Raw genomic sequence first — 16,354 nt, forward strand, 5'->3', positions numbered from 1 at the left:
GCTGGCTACCGGTCACGTGGCCCGCCGGGTGCGGGAGGTAGGGCGCCGCGGGCCTGCAGGCGGCCCGCGTGGACGGGGCGGACGGGCGGGCGCCGGAGCCTTCACTCCCGCCGGGGGCCCAATGCGGTGCGCGGGGCGCAGGCTGAAAGAGGCTGGGGGAGGCCCTGGGAGTGCACGAGGCCTCGGCGGAAGTTGCCGGACCAGCCGGCCTGCCTCCTTACCTTGGGCCCGGCCCCTCGCCTTTAAGGCGGCAGAAATCCTCCGCGCTGGACCCCTGGCTTCGGGCTCCTGGGCAGATGTTTCAGGAACTTAGATTCTTGGCAAAGCCCACTGCTGCCTCGCCTGGGCACAGAATCCTGAGGCCTCACCTGCCCAGCGTCTGGCAGGAGTGGTGCTCCAGGTTGGATCCTGCTGGGAGACCCGTCCTACTGGCAGAGGCCACCTTTACCCCATTTCCTCAAGGTCTTGGCACCCATAGTGCCCAGGCTTGTCCCCCCTGGGTCCCTCCCAGTCCTGACATCTTCTATGCTGCCCTGGGATGAGCATCCTTGCTGGTTGACCAGACAGACGCTGGTTTCCTGCTGGCTCTCTGGAGAGCCACCTTTTTCTGCCCTGGCTGGCCCTCCCTGGGTGGAGCTTGCACAGCTCCTGCTGACTGCAGAGGGTGGGGAATCAGGGCCGCACAGCCTGGGGGGGGTCAACCCAGGTCAGGCCTCTGCACAGAAAGGGTCAGAGCTCCTGAGGTGGCAGGCCAGAAGTAAGACCCGGGAACAGCAGTCCACCCAGTGAGAGGGGAGGGTGGGAGGGTGGGGCCTGGATCAAGGTCTCCACGTGGGGCTTTCTAAGCGCCTGTCCTCAGGCAAGCCCCTAGGAAGGGTGAGGAGCAGCTCAGGCCAGCACTCCACACCACCAGTGGATCAGGGCGGTCCTCACCAAGGCCGGTTATGCCCCTGAGGCAGTGGTGGTGTGTGTGTTGAAGCAGGGACTGACCTACCTTGGGCTCTCCACAGAGAGGAACCATGGAGGAGGTAGTGATTGCCGGAATGTCGGGGAAGTTGCCCGAGTCGGAGAATCTGCAGGAGTTCTGGGCCAACCTCATTGGTGGTGTGGACATGGTCACGGACAATGACCGGCAGTGGAAGGCAGGTGAGTGGCTGCAGGCCCCAGCTGGAGGGTGCTCCAGGCTATGCCTCAGGCTCCTCCAGCCTGCAGAGCAGGGCTTGTGAACTTTGCCCTTCCTGGGCCAGCTGGACTCTTAAGAGGACAGGTGTGCTGCTGGAGTCCTGCGTCCAGGGTGCTGGAGACAGGCCCTTCTGGCGTGCTGCCTCCACCTGTGCCCTGCACTAACAGACACCAGGTGCTCAGGGAGGCTGGCTCAACTCTTTCAGGCCCAGTGGGTTCTTCGACAAAGCAGTGCTACCTGATGGACGGGTGTGAGTCAGCATGGTGGGTCTGGCCTGGCCTGGACACCTGAGGATAGGCAGAGGGTCTCCCTGCTGGGGTCGAGTGAGCAGCAGGGACAACTCCTGGCTTCCTGCAGCAGTCTCTGCTCTGGAGGGTTCCTTCTTAGAGGTGGGGCTGGGCGTGGCAGACCTGCCTTGGTGGCTCCCCAGAGCCACTGAAGAGCGGGGTTTCGTTATCTCCTCTAGCTCCGGGCCCCTTGTGACACCCACGGACACCTCTATGGAGATGAAAGCTGTCTCTGTTCACAGGGCTCTATGGTCTGCCCAGGCGGTCTGGCAAGCTGAAGGACCTGTCCAAGTTTGATGCCTCCTTCTTTGGAGTCCACCCCAAGCAGGCGCACACAATGGATCCCCAGCTTCGGCTGCTGCTGGAGGTCACCTATGAGGCCATTGTGGATGGAGGTGGGTGGACAGGTGCTGCTGGCCACCCTGGGGGCCTGCGGTTAAAGAAGCTTCCTCCAGGCTTCTCACTGCCTCTGCAGTGGCCAGGGCTGGGGCTGCTCAGCTGGCACTGGCCAGCATGCACGAGGCCCCAACACCACAGAAAAGCAGAGAAAAAAGCAAAGTGGCAGCCACGTCTGTTTTGGCTCTGAGAGTGCCTGGAGTGTCGAGGAGAGTGGCGTGAGCCACCTTCTCCTGCCGACCCTGAGTGGGGGCCAGTGGCTTGGGAGGCGGGCCCTGGGCAGATCGAAGTTTCACAACCGCACACCAGCAGTGTCCCAGGTGTGCCCTGTTGCCCCAGTTTCCTCACTCCTGATGCCTGGCTGGTGGGCTGGTCTTGGGGCAAGGGTGGGGCTGACAGCAGAGCAGGTAGCTCTGGCCAAGGGAGGCTGGGTCTCCTGCCAGGGCCATAGCCCCTGTGCTTCTACACCGCCCCCCCCCCACCCCGCCTCAGCTTGGCTTCAACTTTGAGAGGCCCTGCCCTGCTGATGTGCAGGGTGCCTCCAGCAGCTGTCTCTGGTCCCTGGGTCCTACTACTTCTGGCATGGACTCGTCCCCAGCAGGCAGACCTTGTAAGGTGGTTGGGGTGAGCCTCAGGTCACTGGATGCTGACCAGCCCAGAGCTGCTGTTGCAGGCAGTGTGGCTCACTTGTACCCACCCTTAGATGGCAGGGTAGGACCCTGGTGGCTCTGCAGTGGGAGCAGCAATGGGATGAGCACCCTTGCCTTAGGCTTTCCCACTGCCCAGGCCCATCCTGGATAACTTGCACAGCTCCCTGGGGACTGACTGTCCAGTGTCCCTCTTTCCAGTCTGGACACTTGGCCTTTGTCTCCCTGCTGCTCCTTATCTCAGCCTGTCCCAGGGCAGGCTGCCCTTGGAGCTGAGATGCTCATTGGCCAGTGGGTTTTTCAGACTTACCAGTGATACCAAGGGCCAAGGGAGTTGCCTGGGGACAATACTGTCCACTGTCCTTGTGGCTGCCTATCGCTGCCTCCTGACCTAGTTGGGGATCCGTCTGCCCCACTGATGCCCCATTTCCTCTGTGACCTGGTCTTCCACACGACCAGCGCTGGCTTCATGAAAGAAGTTTTGATTCATGAGTAAATGCTAGGGAGTTTTAAATTAAAAAGACTCTTATTACCTTTAATACCAGCTACGGAACGGCTTCTCCTAGCTCCTGCCTCCAGCCACCTAATGTGGTAGCGAGGTTTACAGAAGAGACTAGCGAGAGAGAGAGAGAGAGAGAGAACACGCCAGGGAGTGAGCTTTTATTGGGGAACAAAAAATTCCAGGGAAAATCACATCCAATGAAGGTTAAGGGGGGCAGCATCCCAAGGTCAGGGGCGACGATTGGGTCTTAGGGGCAGTGGCCAGACACGCCTCTGCATGGACAAGCCCTCAGACCTGGAGAAGGGTGGGGAATAGCTCTGACACAGTTGTGTTTAAGCGCATCTCGCCCAGCCAGGGAAGTAACTCAAATCATGTGCGAGGATGGCCTCCCACAACCTGGTTCTTATTTTCCCCCAACCTGGGCTGGCTGCCGGCCCCAAGTAGCTCCCACCTCCTCTGCAGGACACCTCGCCTCACTCAGGCCCCTCGTAGAGTGCTGAGAGGGCGTCCCCTCGCTCTGAGGCACAGGCCAAGGGCTGTGCCTCCACCCACAGAGTTGGACGGGGAGGGCTGGGCCTGACTGCTGCTTCTGACAGGCATCAACCCGGCGTCGCTGAGAGGGACACACACAGGTGTCTGGGTGGGTGTGAGTGGCTCCGAGGCATCGGAGGCCCTGAGCCGGGACCCTGAGACGCTCCTGGGCTACAGCATGGTGGGCTGCCAGCGAGCCATGATGGCCAACAGGCTCTCCTTCTTCTTTGACTTCAAAGGTGGGTTTAACCCAGGTGGCATAACCCGGTTCTGGGTCTCTGGCCCCCTCGCATGTTGTTCAGAAACCCAGTGGGGCCCAGGAAGGCAGGCTTCTGCTCTGGAATGCCCACATCTGTCTCGTGCCGCTGCTTACAGGGCCCAGCATCGCCCTGGACACAGCCTGCTCCTCCAGCCTGATGGCGCTGCACAACGCCTACCAGGCTGTCCGCAGTGGGGAGTGCCCCGCTGCCATTGTGGGTGGCATCAACGTGCTGCTGAAGCCCAACACTTCCGTGCAGTTCATGAAGCTGGGCATGCTCAGCCCAGAGGGCACCTGCAAGTCCTTCGATGACTCAGGTAGGGATAGCAGGAAGGCCCAGCTGGGGGTCTCCCTGGTCACTTTGGCCAGCTGAGCCCTTGAAGTCTTAAGGGTCAGGCAGGGCAGTGGGACAGGACAGCTTTCCTTCTGAGCCTCTCCTGTCATCTGCCAGCCTATCCCAGTAACCCCTCCCCAGAGCAGCCATCTGCCAAGTAGATGCTCCCTGTGGAGCCTGGGCTGAACCAGACCTCAGTTCGGGTACCACTTTGTCCCAGGAAACGGGTATTGCCGCTCGGAGGCTGTGGTAGCAGTTCTGCTGACCAAGAAGTCTCTGGCCAGGCGGGTATACGCCACCATCCTGAATTCTGGCACCAACACAGATGGCTACAAGGAACAAGGTGGGTATGGGGGCGCTGAACTACCAGACTAGAGAATACTCTTAGAGGTGAAGGCCGTGCACCCCTGATAGATGGGCCCCTGGCGGTGTGCACACCATCCCTGCCTCTCAACCTATCAGCAGAAGCCCCAGGAGCTTGAAAGCTGGCCCTGCACGTGAAGCTAGCATGCTGGTCCTGAGGTCTATGGGCTTTTGGCCTCAGGCCTGGCTGAAGAGTTTGTGTCCAGGCCTCCGGCCCGTCAGTTTGGAGGCCTGGAAGCTGCTGAGATCTAATGCACGTCTCCACACAGGTGTGACCTTCCCCTCTGGAGAGGCCCAGGAGCAGCTCCTCCACTCCCTGTACCAGATGGCTGGGGTGGCCCCCGAGTCCCTCGAGTACATTGAGGCCCATGGCACAGGCACCAAGGTGAAGGCCCCACCGAGCCCCACCCCCACTGCAGGGCCCCCTGGCCGCAACCTTGACTCTCTGTGTCCCCACAGGTGGGAGACCCCCAGGAGCTGAATGGAATCGTCCGAGCCTTGTGCACCTCCCGCCAGGAGCCTTTGCTGATTGGGTCCACCAAGTCCAACATGGGACACCCCGAGCCTGCCTCTGGGCTTGCAGCCCTGGCCAAGGTCAGTGGTTGAGCTTTGTGGGTTGGGCCCCCGTTCCCAAGGCATCTATGCACTGTGGCCTCCATTCCTACCTTGCACCCCTGTTCCCAAGGCTGCGCTGCAGACTGGGCATGACAGGAGAGCTTGGGCCTGGCCTGCTGCTGCTGCAGGGTCCCTGATTGAGGGCCAGGAGCGGTTGTGCCAGAGCAGGTGGGCATCTGCTCTGGGGCACCCACACCTGCATTGCAGTCCTGCATGCTTGTCCATCCCCACTTCTTGACCAATCAGCAGAGTCCTGGGGCACCTTAAGGCTGTCCCTCAGTGGAGAGCAGGCATGCCAGCCTGGAGGACCACGGTCCCTGGGCTTCCAGCCTATCAGGCTGGGAGACAGCAGGGGCTCCAGAGAGGACACTGACTTAAAGAGGTGGAGGGTCTTGTACCCTGTATTGCAGCCCATGCGGCCACATGGAAGTCCCCGGACCCCTGTACAGAGGCAGGCCTGAGTCCATGAGTAGATAACCTGCATTTTTTAAAAATTTGGTACAGAGGATTGAACGAACCAGGGGTTCTGGATTCAAAGCCAGCCTTAGCAATTTAGTGAGGCTATAAGCAACTTAGCAAGACCTTGTTTCTAAGTAAAATGCAAAAAAAAAAAAAAAAGAGGACTGGGAGCTGGGTGTGATGGCCCTTGGGTTCAATCCCTAGCACCCCCCACCCCCAAATGTGAACCCAGGGGCACTTGACCTCTGAGGCATACCCAGCCCTTTTTTTTAAAAAAATATATTTATTTTTTAGTTTTTGGCAAACATAGCATCTTTGTCTGTATGTGGTGCTGAGGATCAAACCCGGGCCGCACGCATGCCAGGCGAGCGCGCTACCGCTTGAGCCACATCCCCAGCCCCTACCCAGCCCTTTTTGTTTTTTATTTTGAGACAGGGCCTCGCTAAGTAGTTTAGGGTCTCCCTATGTTGCTGAGGTTGACTTAGAACTTGCAGTTCTCCAGCCTTAGCCTCACAAGTTGCTGGGGTCATCGGTCCACCAACCACATTCTCTGGTTACAGGTGCTGCTATCCCTGGAGCATGGGCTTTGGGCCCCCAACCTGCACTTCCACAACCCCAACCCTGAGATCCCCGCTCTGCAAGATGGGCGGCTACAGGTGGTAGACCAGCCCCTGCCCATCCGCGGTGGCATCGTGGGCATAAACTCCTTTGGCTTTGGAGGCTCCAATGTACATGTCATTCTCCAACCCAACACGTACCTGCCCCCAGTGCCCGCTCCCCATGCCCCTCTGCCCCGCCTGCTGCAGGCCAGTGGGCGCACTGCAGAGGCTGTGCGAAGCCTGCTGGATGAGGGCTGCCAGCATGGCCAGGACATGGCCTTTGTGAGCATGCTCAACAGCATCGCACACACCCCTGTGGCCACCATGCCCTTCAGGGGCTATGCTGTGCTGGGTGTCAAGGATGGAGGCCAGGAAGTGCAGCAGGTCCCCCCTGGTCGGCGCCCACTCTGGTTCATCTGCACAGGTGAGACCCCCCCAAGCCCCCATTAGCCCCGTGGGGTTTGGCCTCTTTCTGGAGGGGCAGTGGAGGACAGGGTACATGGCTGTATCTGTGACCCTGTGTGCTCTCTGGACAGGGATGGGCGCACAGTGGTGCAGGATGGGGCTGAGCCTCATGCGCCTGGGCCACTTCCGTGACTCCATCCTGCGCTCTGATGAGGCAGTGAAGCCATTTGGATTGAAGGTATCAGACCTGCTCCTGAGCACAGATGAAAAGGTCTTTGATGACATCGTCCACGCCTTTGTGAGCCTTACTGCCATCCAGGTAGGGCATCTGTCCCATGCCAGGTCCCAGGGATGTTCCCAGATTGCAAAGCCTCCCAGAGAGCTGGAGTCACCAGGGTCAGATGTCCCAGCCTGTCCAGTAATGGGCCCTTTGCTAGGCAGATCCTTTTGCCGGACTCAGTGTCTTGTGGGTGAGAGGTGCTTCTGGGGGTCCTGACATCAGGCAGAGGATACCTAGGGAAGCCTGGCATGCTGGGGCTTCCAGGACCAGATGTGCTTCTTACGAGGTGGTCTGGGAGAGTCAATAGGTGGGCATGGCCTAATGGGGCCAGGGGGCTGGTATGACATGGCCTGTCCCTACCCCAGATTGCTCTTGTGGACCTGCTGACCTCCATGGGCCTGAGACCGGACGGCATTGTGGGACACTCCCTGGGGGAGGTGGCCTGTGGCTATGCCGATGGCTGCCTCTCTCAGGAGGAGGCTGTGCTCTCTGCGTACTGGAGAGGCCAGTGCATCAAGGAGGCCCACCTACCGGCGGGCTCTATGGCAGCTGTGGGTAGGTGTCAGCTGTGGGTCCCTCCTCCGTGGGCCCCAGGACCTTCCAGGGAGGGATTTTGCTCTCCTGGCACCTCTGAAAAAGGAGGCTGTCTTGCAGGGAGAGGGCCACACTGCCCGGACACATCTGTGCAGCAGTCCCTGGGTGCCCCAGAGACCCTGAGCCTGAGCTACACCCCCACAGGACGGCCTGTGGGCTCCAGGTGGCCTCACCCTGGCCCCTCTGCCACCCAGCCTCCCTCCTACGTCATCCCCATAATGACGCCTTGGCCTGAGAGCAGGCGCAGCGGGGGTGCAGGGCGGGGTGCAGGTGCCTTGGGAAGGTGTAGCTGTCATTGTGCCCTCTCCTGCCATCATGGAAACACCCAGCTGTGCCTGTGTGTCCTCTGGTCAGGCAGGGCTGGGGGTGGAGCTCTGGCCCCCACACTGCCGTCTTAGGTCAGCTGTGTTCACAGGCCTATCCTGGGCGGAGTCCAAACAGCGTTGCCCCGTTGGCATAGTGCCCGCCTGCCACAACTCTGAGGACACAGTGACCATCTCGGGACCTCAGGTAGGCCGTGCGGCTATGGGACAGAACTCTGCCCCACAGTGTCGTGTGTCCAGCAAGGTCTGGCTGGCCTGAGGATGAAGGCCTCTGGGTCCCACCAGCCTTTGAAGGGCATTTTCCAAAAACCCCTCCCCACCACCTACTCCGAGCCCAAGCTGGGGAGACAGCATGGGAAGGTGCTGCCCGGGAGAGCTGGTCCAGGGGCCCCTGTGACCTGCGCCCTGACCACCCCAGGCTGCCGTGAGCGAGTTTGTGGAGCAGCTGAAGCAGGAGGGTGTGTTTGCCAAGGAGGTGCGGACGGGCGGCTTCGCGTTCCACTCCTACTACATGGAGGCCATTGCCCCGTCACTGCTGCAGGCCCTCAAGCAGGTGTGTGCTGGGCCGTGTGGGCCCCAGGGGACGGTGCCCGAGCTCCTGCTGACCTTGCTCTCTGGCAGGTGATCCGGGAGCCGAAGCCCCGCTCCACCCGCTGGCTCAGCACCTCCATCCCCGAGGCCCAGTGGCAGGGCAGCCTGGCCCGCACCTTCTCCCCCGAGTACAGCGTCAACAACCTGGTGAGCCCCGTGCTGTTCCAGGAGGCGCTGTGGCATGTGCCCGAGAACGCCGTGGTGCTGGAGATCGCACCCCACGCCCTGCTGCAGGTGCGCCTTGGGCTGGCCTTGGACGGGTGGCACCACTGGCCAACAGTCCCGGGGGAGGGGGACGGGTACAGCCAACAAGCCGTTCGGGAGTCCCAGCCGTGGTGCCCTGCCCCCAGGCTGTGCTGAAGCGGGGCCTGAAGCCCAGCTGCACCATCATCCCCCTGATGAAGAAGGGCCATGAGGACAACCTGCAGTACTTCCTCACCAACATCGGCAAACTGCACCTGGCAGGGTGGGTCTCCCTCCCGTCCCACTCCCCAGGGACTGGGCACCATGCTGTCTCCAGATGGCCCCTAGGCTGTGGCCTTTGTTGCCCCCAGCTTGGCCAGCTCAGGGCTTGGGGGTGGCTGGAAGGGGGCCACGGGTCTGAGAGCCCCAGGAGCTGAGCCACTCACTCCTCCCTCCCCTCTTGCCAGCATCAATGTCAGCCCTGATGCCCTGTTCCCGCCTGTGGACTTCCCGGCTCCCCGGGGAACCCCCCTCATCTCCCCCCTCATCAAATGGGACCACAGCCAGACCTGGGATGTCCCGGCCACAGAGCACTTCCCCAATGGGTCCAGCTCCGCCTCTGCTACCGTCTATGCCATTGGTGAGCTGGGAGCTGGGCTGGGCAGTGGGCTCCTCCCTGGCTGTGCATGCAAGCACTGAGACTGGTGCCCCCTGCAGACACCAGTCCCGAGTCTCCCGACCACTACCTGCTGGACCACTGCATTGATGGCCGCGCCCTCTTCCCTGCCACTGGCTACTTGTGCCTGGTCTGGAGGATGCTGGCCCACCGCCTGGGCCTATCTCTGGAGCAGGTACCAGTGGTATTTGAGGATGTGACACTGCACCAGGCCACCATCCTGCCCCGGACAGGTGAGGAGGCTCCAGGCAGGGTGCCCCTGGGGAGGAGGGTCCCGCCCAGTCTGACCAGCTGCTCCACAGGGACGGTGCCCCTGGAGGTGCAGCTGCTGGAGGCGTCCCGTGCCTTCGAGATCTCTCAGAACGGCAGCCTGATAGTGAGCGGTGAGTGGGGCCTGGCTGAGCCTAGGGCCTGGGGCTGAGGACTGGTTTGCTGCACCCTGGCTCAGGCCCGCTGCTTCTCTGTCCATAGGGAAGGTCTATCAATGGGAGGACCCTGACCCCAAGCTCTTTGAGCACCCAGAAGACCTAGGCCCTGCTGAGGCCTTGCCCACCTCCTGCCTGACCCAGGCAGACATCTATAAGGAGCTGCGGCTGCATGGCTATGACTACGGCCCCCACTTCCAGGGCATCCTCGAGGCCACTCTTGAAGGTGGGCAATGGCATTCCAGTTATTCAGATGGCCACCAGGGAGCCCTTCTCGACAGCTGGGGCAGCAGAGCCGAGAGGGAATGGAGGGCCTGTGGGTTCAGGAGGTGGCCCCAAGGCAGGCAAGGCCCAGCCTGCTGACCACCTTCTCTGTACAGGCAATTCAGGCAAGCTGCTCTGGAAGGACAACTGGGTGACCTTCCTGGACACAATACTACAGATGTCCATCTTGAGCTCAGGCCACCACAGCCTGCACCTGCCCACCCGCATCACTGCCGTGCACATTGACCCTGCCAGCCACCTGCAGAAAGTGTATGCGCTGCAGGGGGAGACCCAAGGTAGCACTGCTTACAGCCCCTGCTTCATGCCCTGTGTGTCCCCAGCCTGCCCTGCCTGTCCTCACTGGCCTGTCCTGCAGGGGCTGACGTGGTGGTGGATCACCATCTGAAGACGATGGTTGCTGGCGGCGTCCATATCATGCAGCTGCACACCACGGCGGCCCCACGGCGGCAGCACGAGCAGCTGACCCCCATCCTGGAGAAGTTCTGTTTCTCGCCCCACCTGGAAACGGGGTGCCTGTCCCAGAGAGCCGAGCTTCAGGAGGAGATGGAGCTGTGCAAAGGTGAGGCCCCCGGGAGCTTCGAGTGCCTCTGGGGACAGGGAGGTGCCCTGGGAAGGCCTGCTACCAGGCATGACCTGGCAGCCCCTCACCTGTGGTCCCCAAGCCTGCCTCTCCCCCCCTGCTCAGAGGAGCACAGATCCCAGACCAGGCCCCTCCCGCCGTGCCACGATGAGCCAGGTCATGTCCTAAGCCACTGGACTGGGGGCTGGGACACTGAACCCACCCTCCTGCGGGGGCCACACAACTAGCCTGCCTACCGTCTGCCGGCCGGGTCCTGCTCCTTCCGTCTGTTCCTCCTGTGGCAGGTCAGGCAGTGGGCCTAAGGGGTGGCTGGAGGCTCAGAGAACACTGGCCTCTCTTCTCTCCAGGACTGGCACAGGCACTACAGGCCAGGGCAGCCCAGCCAGGGCTGAAGACGTCGGTGCTTGGGCTGGATGGGGCCCGGGAGCCCCCACAGCAGGGACTGTCTCGGCTGCTGGCCGCTGCCTGCCATTTGCAGCTCAACGGCAACCTGCAGCAGGAGCTGGGCCAGGCACTGGTGCAGGAGAAGGCCCTGCTGCCCGAGGACGCCCTGCTCAGTGGCCTCCTCGACTCCGTAGCACTGAAGGCCTGTGTGGACACAGCCCTGGAGAACTTGCCCAGCCTCAAGATGAAGGTGGTGGAGGTAGGCGCTGGGCAAGGCAGCCAAGGCGCTCCTCTGGGTCCAGCACTTGGTTCTATTTGAGACGGGGGAAAATCCAACCCCACTAGCAGAACAGAAGGAAGTGGTGTTGGGAGAGGGGGACGCTCCTGGGGCAGGGCCCAATGCCAGTCTGCAAGTGGCTAATCCACTTCATGCGGCTGCCCTGGGAGACTCTGGACTCCAAGCCAGGAGCACCACAGACGGGCCTCTGGTAAAAGACAGGCAGCTGCCTGTGTGTGCCCCTGGCTGGCAGTGCCCACAGAGCTGGCTGGCCCCTGGACATTGGTTTCCACTGTGGCCTGGGTACCCCTGCCCCGGGTGGCTGATCTGAGAAGCTGCCCCCTCCCCCCAGGTGCTGGCTGGTGACGGACACCTGTACTCCCGCGTCCCGGCTCTGCTCAACACCCAGCCCATGCTGCAGCTGGATTACACAGCCACAGACCGCCAGGCCCAGGTGCTGGAGGCTGCCGCCTCCTTGCTGCAGCAGTACGAAGTGGCACGGGGCAAGTGGGACCCCGCGGACCCTGCCCCTAGCAGCCTGGGCATGGCCGATCTGCTGGTGTGCAACTGTGCTGTGGCCTCCCTGGGGGACCCAGCCTTGGCCCTGGGCAACATGGCAGCTGCCCTCAAGGAGGGAGGCTTCTTGCTACTTCATGCCGTGCTCAGGGGGCATGCTCTTGGAGACATCCTGGCCTTACTCAGCTCAGAGCCACAGCACGGGCCCAGCCTCCTGAGCCAGGTACCTCTGCTGGGTGCTTAGGGCTGGGTAGGGTGGGGGCGGGCTGGGCAGGCTGGGCACTGACCCCCATGCACACTCCCAGGATGAGTGGGAGAGTCTGTTCTCCAAGACTGCACTGCACCTTGTCGGCCTCAAGAAGTCCTTCTACGGCTCTGTGCTCTTCCTGTGCCGCCGGCCTGCCCCACAGGACAGCCCCATCTTCCTGCCCGTGGAGGACAGCAGCTTCCAATGGGTGGACTCCCTGAAGGTCAGCTCTGGGACTGGACCCTGCCCTGCACGGCACGGCACGGCGCGGCTGGGACCTTCCTGGAGGCTAACTCTCTCATTCTGCAGGGTGTTCTGGCAGAGTCCTCCTCCCAACCTGTGTGGCTGACCGCCACTAGCTGCCCCACCTCAGGCGTGGTGGGCTTGGTGAACTGTCTCCGCAAAGAGCCTGGTGGGCACCGGATCCGGTAGGAGAGGTGCCCTCTAGCTGTGCCCGCCCCATCCCACCCTGCCCCGCCCTCAGTTTTCTAAACCACCTCTGTCCACCCGTAGGTGCATCCTGCTGTCCAACCTCAGCAGCACGTCCCCCATCCCCAAGGTGGACCTTGGATCCACAGAACTGCAGAGGGTGCTACAGGGTGACCTGGTGATGAACGTATACCGCGACGGAGCCTGGGGTGCTTTCCGCCACTTCCCACTGGAGCAGGGTGAGCCCAGGCCACCGTGCCCCTGCCCCTGCCTGCTGGGCCAAGGAGGAGGGTGAGGACCCCGGCCAGCGAGGCCCTGTTTCAGCCCTGCTTCTGGTGCCCAGACAAGCCCGAGGAGCAGACGAGGCACGCCTTTGTGAACGTCCTCACCCGGGGGGACCTCTCCTCCATCCGCTGGGTGTGCTCGCCCCTGAGGCACGTGCAGCCCAGCAGCCCTGGGATGCAGCTCTGCACCATCTACTATGCCTCGCTCAACTTCCGAGACATCATGCTGGCCACGGGCAAGCTTTCCCCCGACGCCATCCCAGGTACCCGGGAGCTGGCCTGGGGTGGGCTGGGCAGGACCGCTGCGGGCCCAAGAGGAGAGCGCTCCTCTCAGCCTTGCAGGTAGGGCAGGCCTGCTGACAGGAGTTGTGTTCTCTGTCCCCAGGGAAGTGGGCCAACCGGGACTGCATGCTGGGCATGGAATTCTCGGGCCGCGATGCCTGTGGCCAGCGTGTGATGGGGCTGGTGCCTGCCGAAGGCCTGGCCACCTCCATCCTGGTGTCCTCCCAATTCCTCTGGGATGTGCCTTCTGGCTGGTGAGTGGGCGGGCCGGATGCTGGAGGCCCCACAACATGGCGGCTGCCGGCTGGCCCCGCTGACCCTGCACTGCGCCCTCAGGACCCTGGAGGAGGCAGCCTCCGTGCCCGTCGTCTACTCCACGGCCTACTACGCCCTGGTGGTGCGCGGGCGCATGCAGCGCGGAGAGACGGTGCTCGTCCACTCGGGCTCTGGCGGCGTGGGCCAGGCAGCCATTGCCATTGCGCTCAGCATGGGATGCCGCGTCTTCACCACCGTGGGTAAGGCACAGGCCTCTGCGAGCACCTGGCCCGCGAGGACCTCCCAGCAAGGCTCACTGACGTCTCTGCCCAGGCTCGGCGGAGAAGCGGGCGTACCTCCAGGCCAGGTTCCCCCAGCTGGAGGACTCCAGCTTTGCCAACTCCCGGGACACGTCGTTTGAACAGCACGTGCTGCGGCACACCGCTGGGAGAGGTGAGCAGCCCGCCTCGCCTCGCCTCCTTCCAGCCGGGCTGGGGAGGAGCCACCCGCCTCTTCGGGTGCCTGACCTGGCCCTTTGCAGGCGTCGACCTGGTCCTGAACTCCCTGGCGGAGGAGAAGCTGCAAGCCAGCGTGCGCTGCCTGGCTCAACACGGCCGCTTCCTGGAAATCGGCAAATTCGACCTTTCTAACAACCACCCTCTGGGTGAGGCTGGCAGCCGCGGGAGGGCTGCGGGTGGCGGGCTCCAGGAGACAGTGTCCATGAAGAGCATGTCCCCCCAGGCATGGCCATCTTTCTGAAGAACGTCACCTTCCACGGCATCCTGTTGGACGCGCTCTTTGAGGACGCGGGTGCCAGCTGGCGGGAAGTGGCAGGCCTTCTGCGGGCAGGCATCCGCGACGGCGTAGTGCAGCCCCTCAAGCGCACCGTGTTCTCCAAGGCCCACGTGGAGCAGGCCTTCCGCTATATGGCCCAGGGGAAGCACATTGGCAAAGTCCTCGTGCAGGTAAGGGCAGCGCCCCGCCCGGCCCCCAGCTCAGGCCTCAGGAGGCGTCTGACCAACTGCTGCTTGTGCCTCAGGTGCACGAGGAGGACCAGGAGCCTGTGCCTCAGCGGCCACAGCCCACCCTGATGGCAGCCGTCTCCAAGACCTTCTGCCCGGCCCACAAGAGCTACGTCATCGCAGGGGGCCTGGGTGGCTTTGGCCTTGAGCTGGCCCAGTGGCTGGTGACGCGGGGGGCCCGGAAGCTTGTGCTGACCTCGCGCTCTGGGATCCGCACAGGTGAGAAGCCAGCCCCAGCAGGGTTACACACCATCCCTCCAGGGCCTCTGTGGCCCCGGGGAGGCACACTGGAAGGGGTTGGGTGTCTCCCCTTCTACTGCACTCGGCCCGTGTCCCACAGGCTTCCAGGCCAAGCGGGTCAGTGAGTGGAGGCGCCAGGGCATCCAGGTGCTGGTGTCCTCCAGCGATGCCAGCTCACTGGAGGGGGCCAGAGCCCTTGTCACGGAGGCTATACAGCTGGGACCCATCGGAGGTGTCTTCAACCTGGCCATGGTGAGGAGAGGTGCCTGGGCAGCCACAGGGTTGGGGGCTGGCCCTCGAGCAGCAGTAGGTGCTGAGGGCATCTCCCCCCAGGTCTTGAGGGACGCCATGCTGGAGAACCAGACCCCAGGGCTCTTCCAGGATGTCAGCAAACCCAAGTATAGCGGCACCCTGAACCTGGACAGGTGCGCTGGCCTCCTCTGTTCTGTCCTGGGGGAGGCCGGGTGGGGATCCTGGATGTGATGGCTGGTGGAGAATGACGGGAGTGTCCGCAGGGTGACCCGGGAAGTCTGCCCTGAGCTGGACTACTTCGTGGCCTTCTCTTCAGTGAGCTGTGGCCGCGGCAACGCTGGCCAGAGCAACTACGGCTTCGCCAACTCCACCATGGAGCGCATCTGTGAGCAGCGCCGTCACGATGGCCTCCCAGGTGCGCCGCTGCCCGCAGCCTGACCCACAGCCCCGACCCCACAGCCCTGCCCAGCCCCTGCCCTCAGCCCTCGCCCACCAACCCCTACCCACAGGCCTCGCCGTGCAGTGGGGTGCCATTGGAGATGTGGGCATTGTCCTGGAGGCCATGGGCACCAATGACACCGTCATCGGCGGCACGCTGCCCCAGCGCATCACCTCCTGCATGGAGGTGCTGGACCTCTTCCTGAGCCAGCCACACGCCGTCCTGAGCAGCTTTGTGCTGGCTGAAAAGAAGACCCTGGCCCGCGGCAGTGCCAAGGGCCAGCAGGACTTGGTGAACGCCGTGGCACACATTCTGGGTGAGCACTGCCAGCAGAAACCTTGCTTTGCTGCGCCCTGCCCAGGGGAGGCTGCTCCCTGATCCTGCGTCCCCCGTCTGGAAGGGCGTCACCGAGGGTCGGGCACGGCAGTCTGCAGGGCCAGGGGCAGAGTTAGCTGGAGCTGCTGTGGCCTTGTGGCAGGGGCAGGGAGCCACACAGACCCAGGTGCAAGCCTCTGCACCCCTGGCCGTAGCCCGGCACCACCAGGCCATCCCCACTCCAACTGGCCCCTGGGTCCCTCCCTCCACAGGCATTCGAGATCTGGCTGGGGTCAACCTGGACAGCTCCCTGGCAGACCTGGGGCTGGACTCGCTCATGGGCGTGGAGGTACGGCAGACCCTGGAGCGGGAGCACGACCTGGTGCTCTCCATGCGTGAGGTGCAGCAGCTCACGCTGCGGAAGCTACAGGAGCTGTCCTCCCAGGCCCACGCGTCCCCCGGTACGTACAGGGGGAGGGTCCTCAGCCACCAGAGCTGCACTGGAGCAATGCAGCTCTCTTCCTGAGGGCACTGTGTGTGCGGGAGCCCTGGGCCAGGCCAGGCCAGGCTGGCATCTGCCTCTGTCTTTGCAGAGGTGGCATCCTCCCAATCCAAGGTGGTCAGCCCAGCCCGGCAGCAGGCCCAGCTGAACATGAGCACTCTACTGGTGAACCCCGAGGGCCCCACCTTAACACGGCTCAACTCGGTGCAGAGCTCTGAGCGGCCCCTGTTCTTGGTGCACCCCATAGAGGGCTCCACCACTGTGTTCCACAGCCTGGCCGCTAAGCTCAGCGTGCCCACCTATGGCCTGCAGTGTACCCGAGGTAAGCCCCCTAGACCTCCCGTGGACAGGCCAAGCAGTGCTCACTGCTGTGACCCTTGGCTGCTCTGCCCC

General features: G+C 63.0%; 1 protein-coding gene across 2 annotated transcripts in view; it reads left to right on the plus strand.

Annotated features, from left to right (window-relative positions):
* Positions 1-16,354, plus strand: part of Fasn (fatty acid synthase) — a 30,599-nt gene that overhangs the window by 12,228 nt on the left and 2,017 nt on the right. The window contains exons 1-38 of one of the 2 annotated variants that reach the window (XM_015504019.2): positions 1,017-1,146; positions 1,713-1,865; positions 3,612-3,785; positions 3,922-4,122; positions 4,360-4,482; positions 4,772-4,887; positions 4,962-5,096; positions 6,137-6,599; positions 6,712-6,899; positions 7,226-7,415; positions 7,870-7,964; positions 8,196-8,330; positions 8,399-8,602; positions 8,719-8,834; positions 9,019-9,191; positions 9,269-9,460; positions 9,530-9,610; positions 9,699-9,878; positions 10,033-10,212; positions 10,293-10,496; positions 10,865-11,160; positions 11,531-11,917; positions 12,000-12,164; positions 12,251-12,369; positions 12,455-12,609; positions 12,714-12,917; positions 13,040-13,190; positions 13,273-13,451; positions 13,525-13,644; positions 13,733-13,855; positions 13,933-14,156; positions 14,231-14,432; positions 14,554-14,705; positions 14,787-14,878; positions 14,969-15,120; positions 15,215-15,460; positions 15,732-15,920; positions 16,053-16,283. In XM_015504019.2, the coding sequence (XP_015359505.1) occupies positions 1,020-1,146; positions 1,713-1,865; positions 3,612-3,785; positions 3,922-4,122; positions 4,360-4,482; positions 4,772-4,887; positions 4,962-5,096; positions 6,137-6,599; positions 6,712-6,899; positions 7,226-7,415; positions 7,870-7,964; positions 8,196-8,330; positions 8,399-8,602; positions 8,719-8,834; positions 9,019-9,191; positions 9,269-9,460; positions 9,530-9,610; positions 9,699-9,878; positions 10,033-10,212; positions 10,293-10,496; positions 10,865-11,160; positions 11,531-11,917; positions 12,000-12,164; positions 12,251-12,369; positions 12,455-12,609; positions 12,714-12,917; positions 13,040-13,190; positions 13,273-13,451; positions 13,525-13,644; positions 13,733-13,855; positions 13,933-14,156; positions 14,231-14,432; positions 14,554-14,705; positions 14,787-14,878; positions 14,969-15,120; positions 15,215-15,460; positions 15,732-15,920; positions 16,053-16,283 (6,817 nt within the window). In that variant the 5' untranslated portion in view covers positions 1,017-1,019. Of the gene's footprint in view, positions 1-1,010; positions 1,147-1,712; positions 1,866-3,611; positions 3,786-3,921; positions 4,123-4,359; positions 4,483-4,771; positions 4,888-4,961; positions 5,097-6,136; positions 6,600-6,711; positions 6,900-7,225; positions 7,416-7,869; positions 7,965-8,195; positions 8,331-8,398; positions 8,603-8,718; positions 8,835-9,018; positions 9,192-9,268; positions 9,461-9,529; positions 9,611-9,698; positions 9,879-10,032; positions 10,213-10,292; positions 10,497-10,864; positions 11,161-11,530; positions 11,918-11,999; positions 12,165-12,250; positions 12,370-12,454; positions 12,610-12,713; positions 12,918-13,039; positions 13,191-13,272; positions 13,452-13,524; positions 13,645-13,732; positions 13,856-13,932; positions 14,157-14,230; positions 14,433-14,553; positions 14,879-14,968; positions 15,121-15,214; positions 15,461-15,731; positions 15,921-16,052; positions 16,284-16,354 lie in introns of those variants that run through there. The other variant, XM_048797004.1, reaches the window with a different exon arrangement.

The sequence above is a fragment of the Marmota marmota genome, unplaced genomic scaffold, assembly GCF_001458135.2.
Source record: "Marmota marmota marmota unplaced genomic scaffold, marMar, whole genome shotgun sequence".
Classification (NCBI taxonomy): domain Eukaryota; kingdom Metazoa; phylum Chordata; class Mammalia; order Rodentia; family Sciuridae; genus Marmota; species Marmota marmota.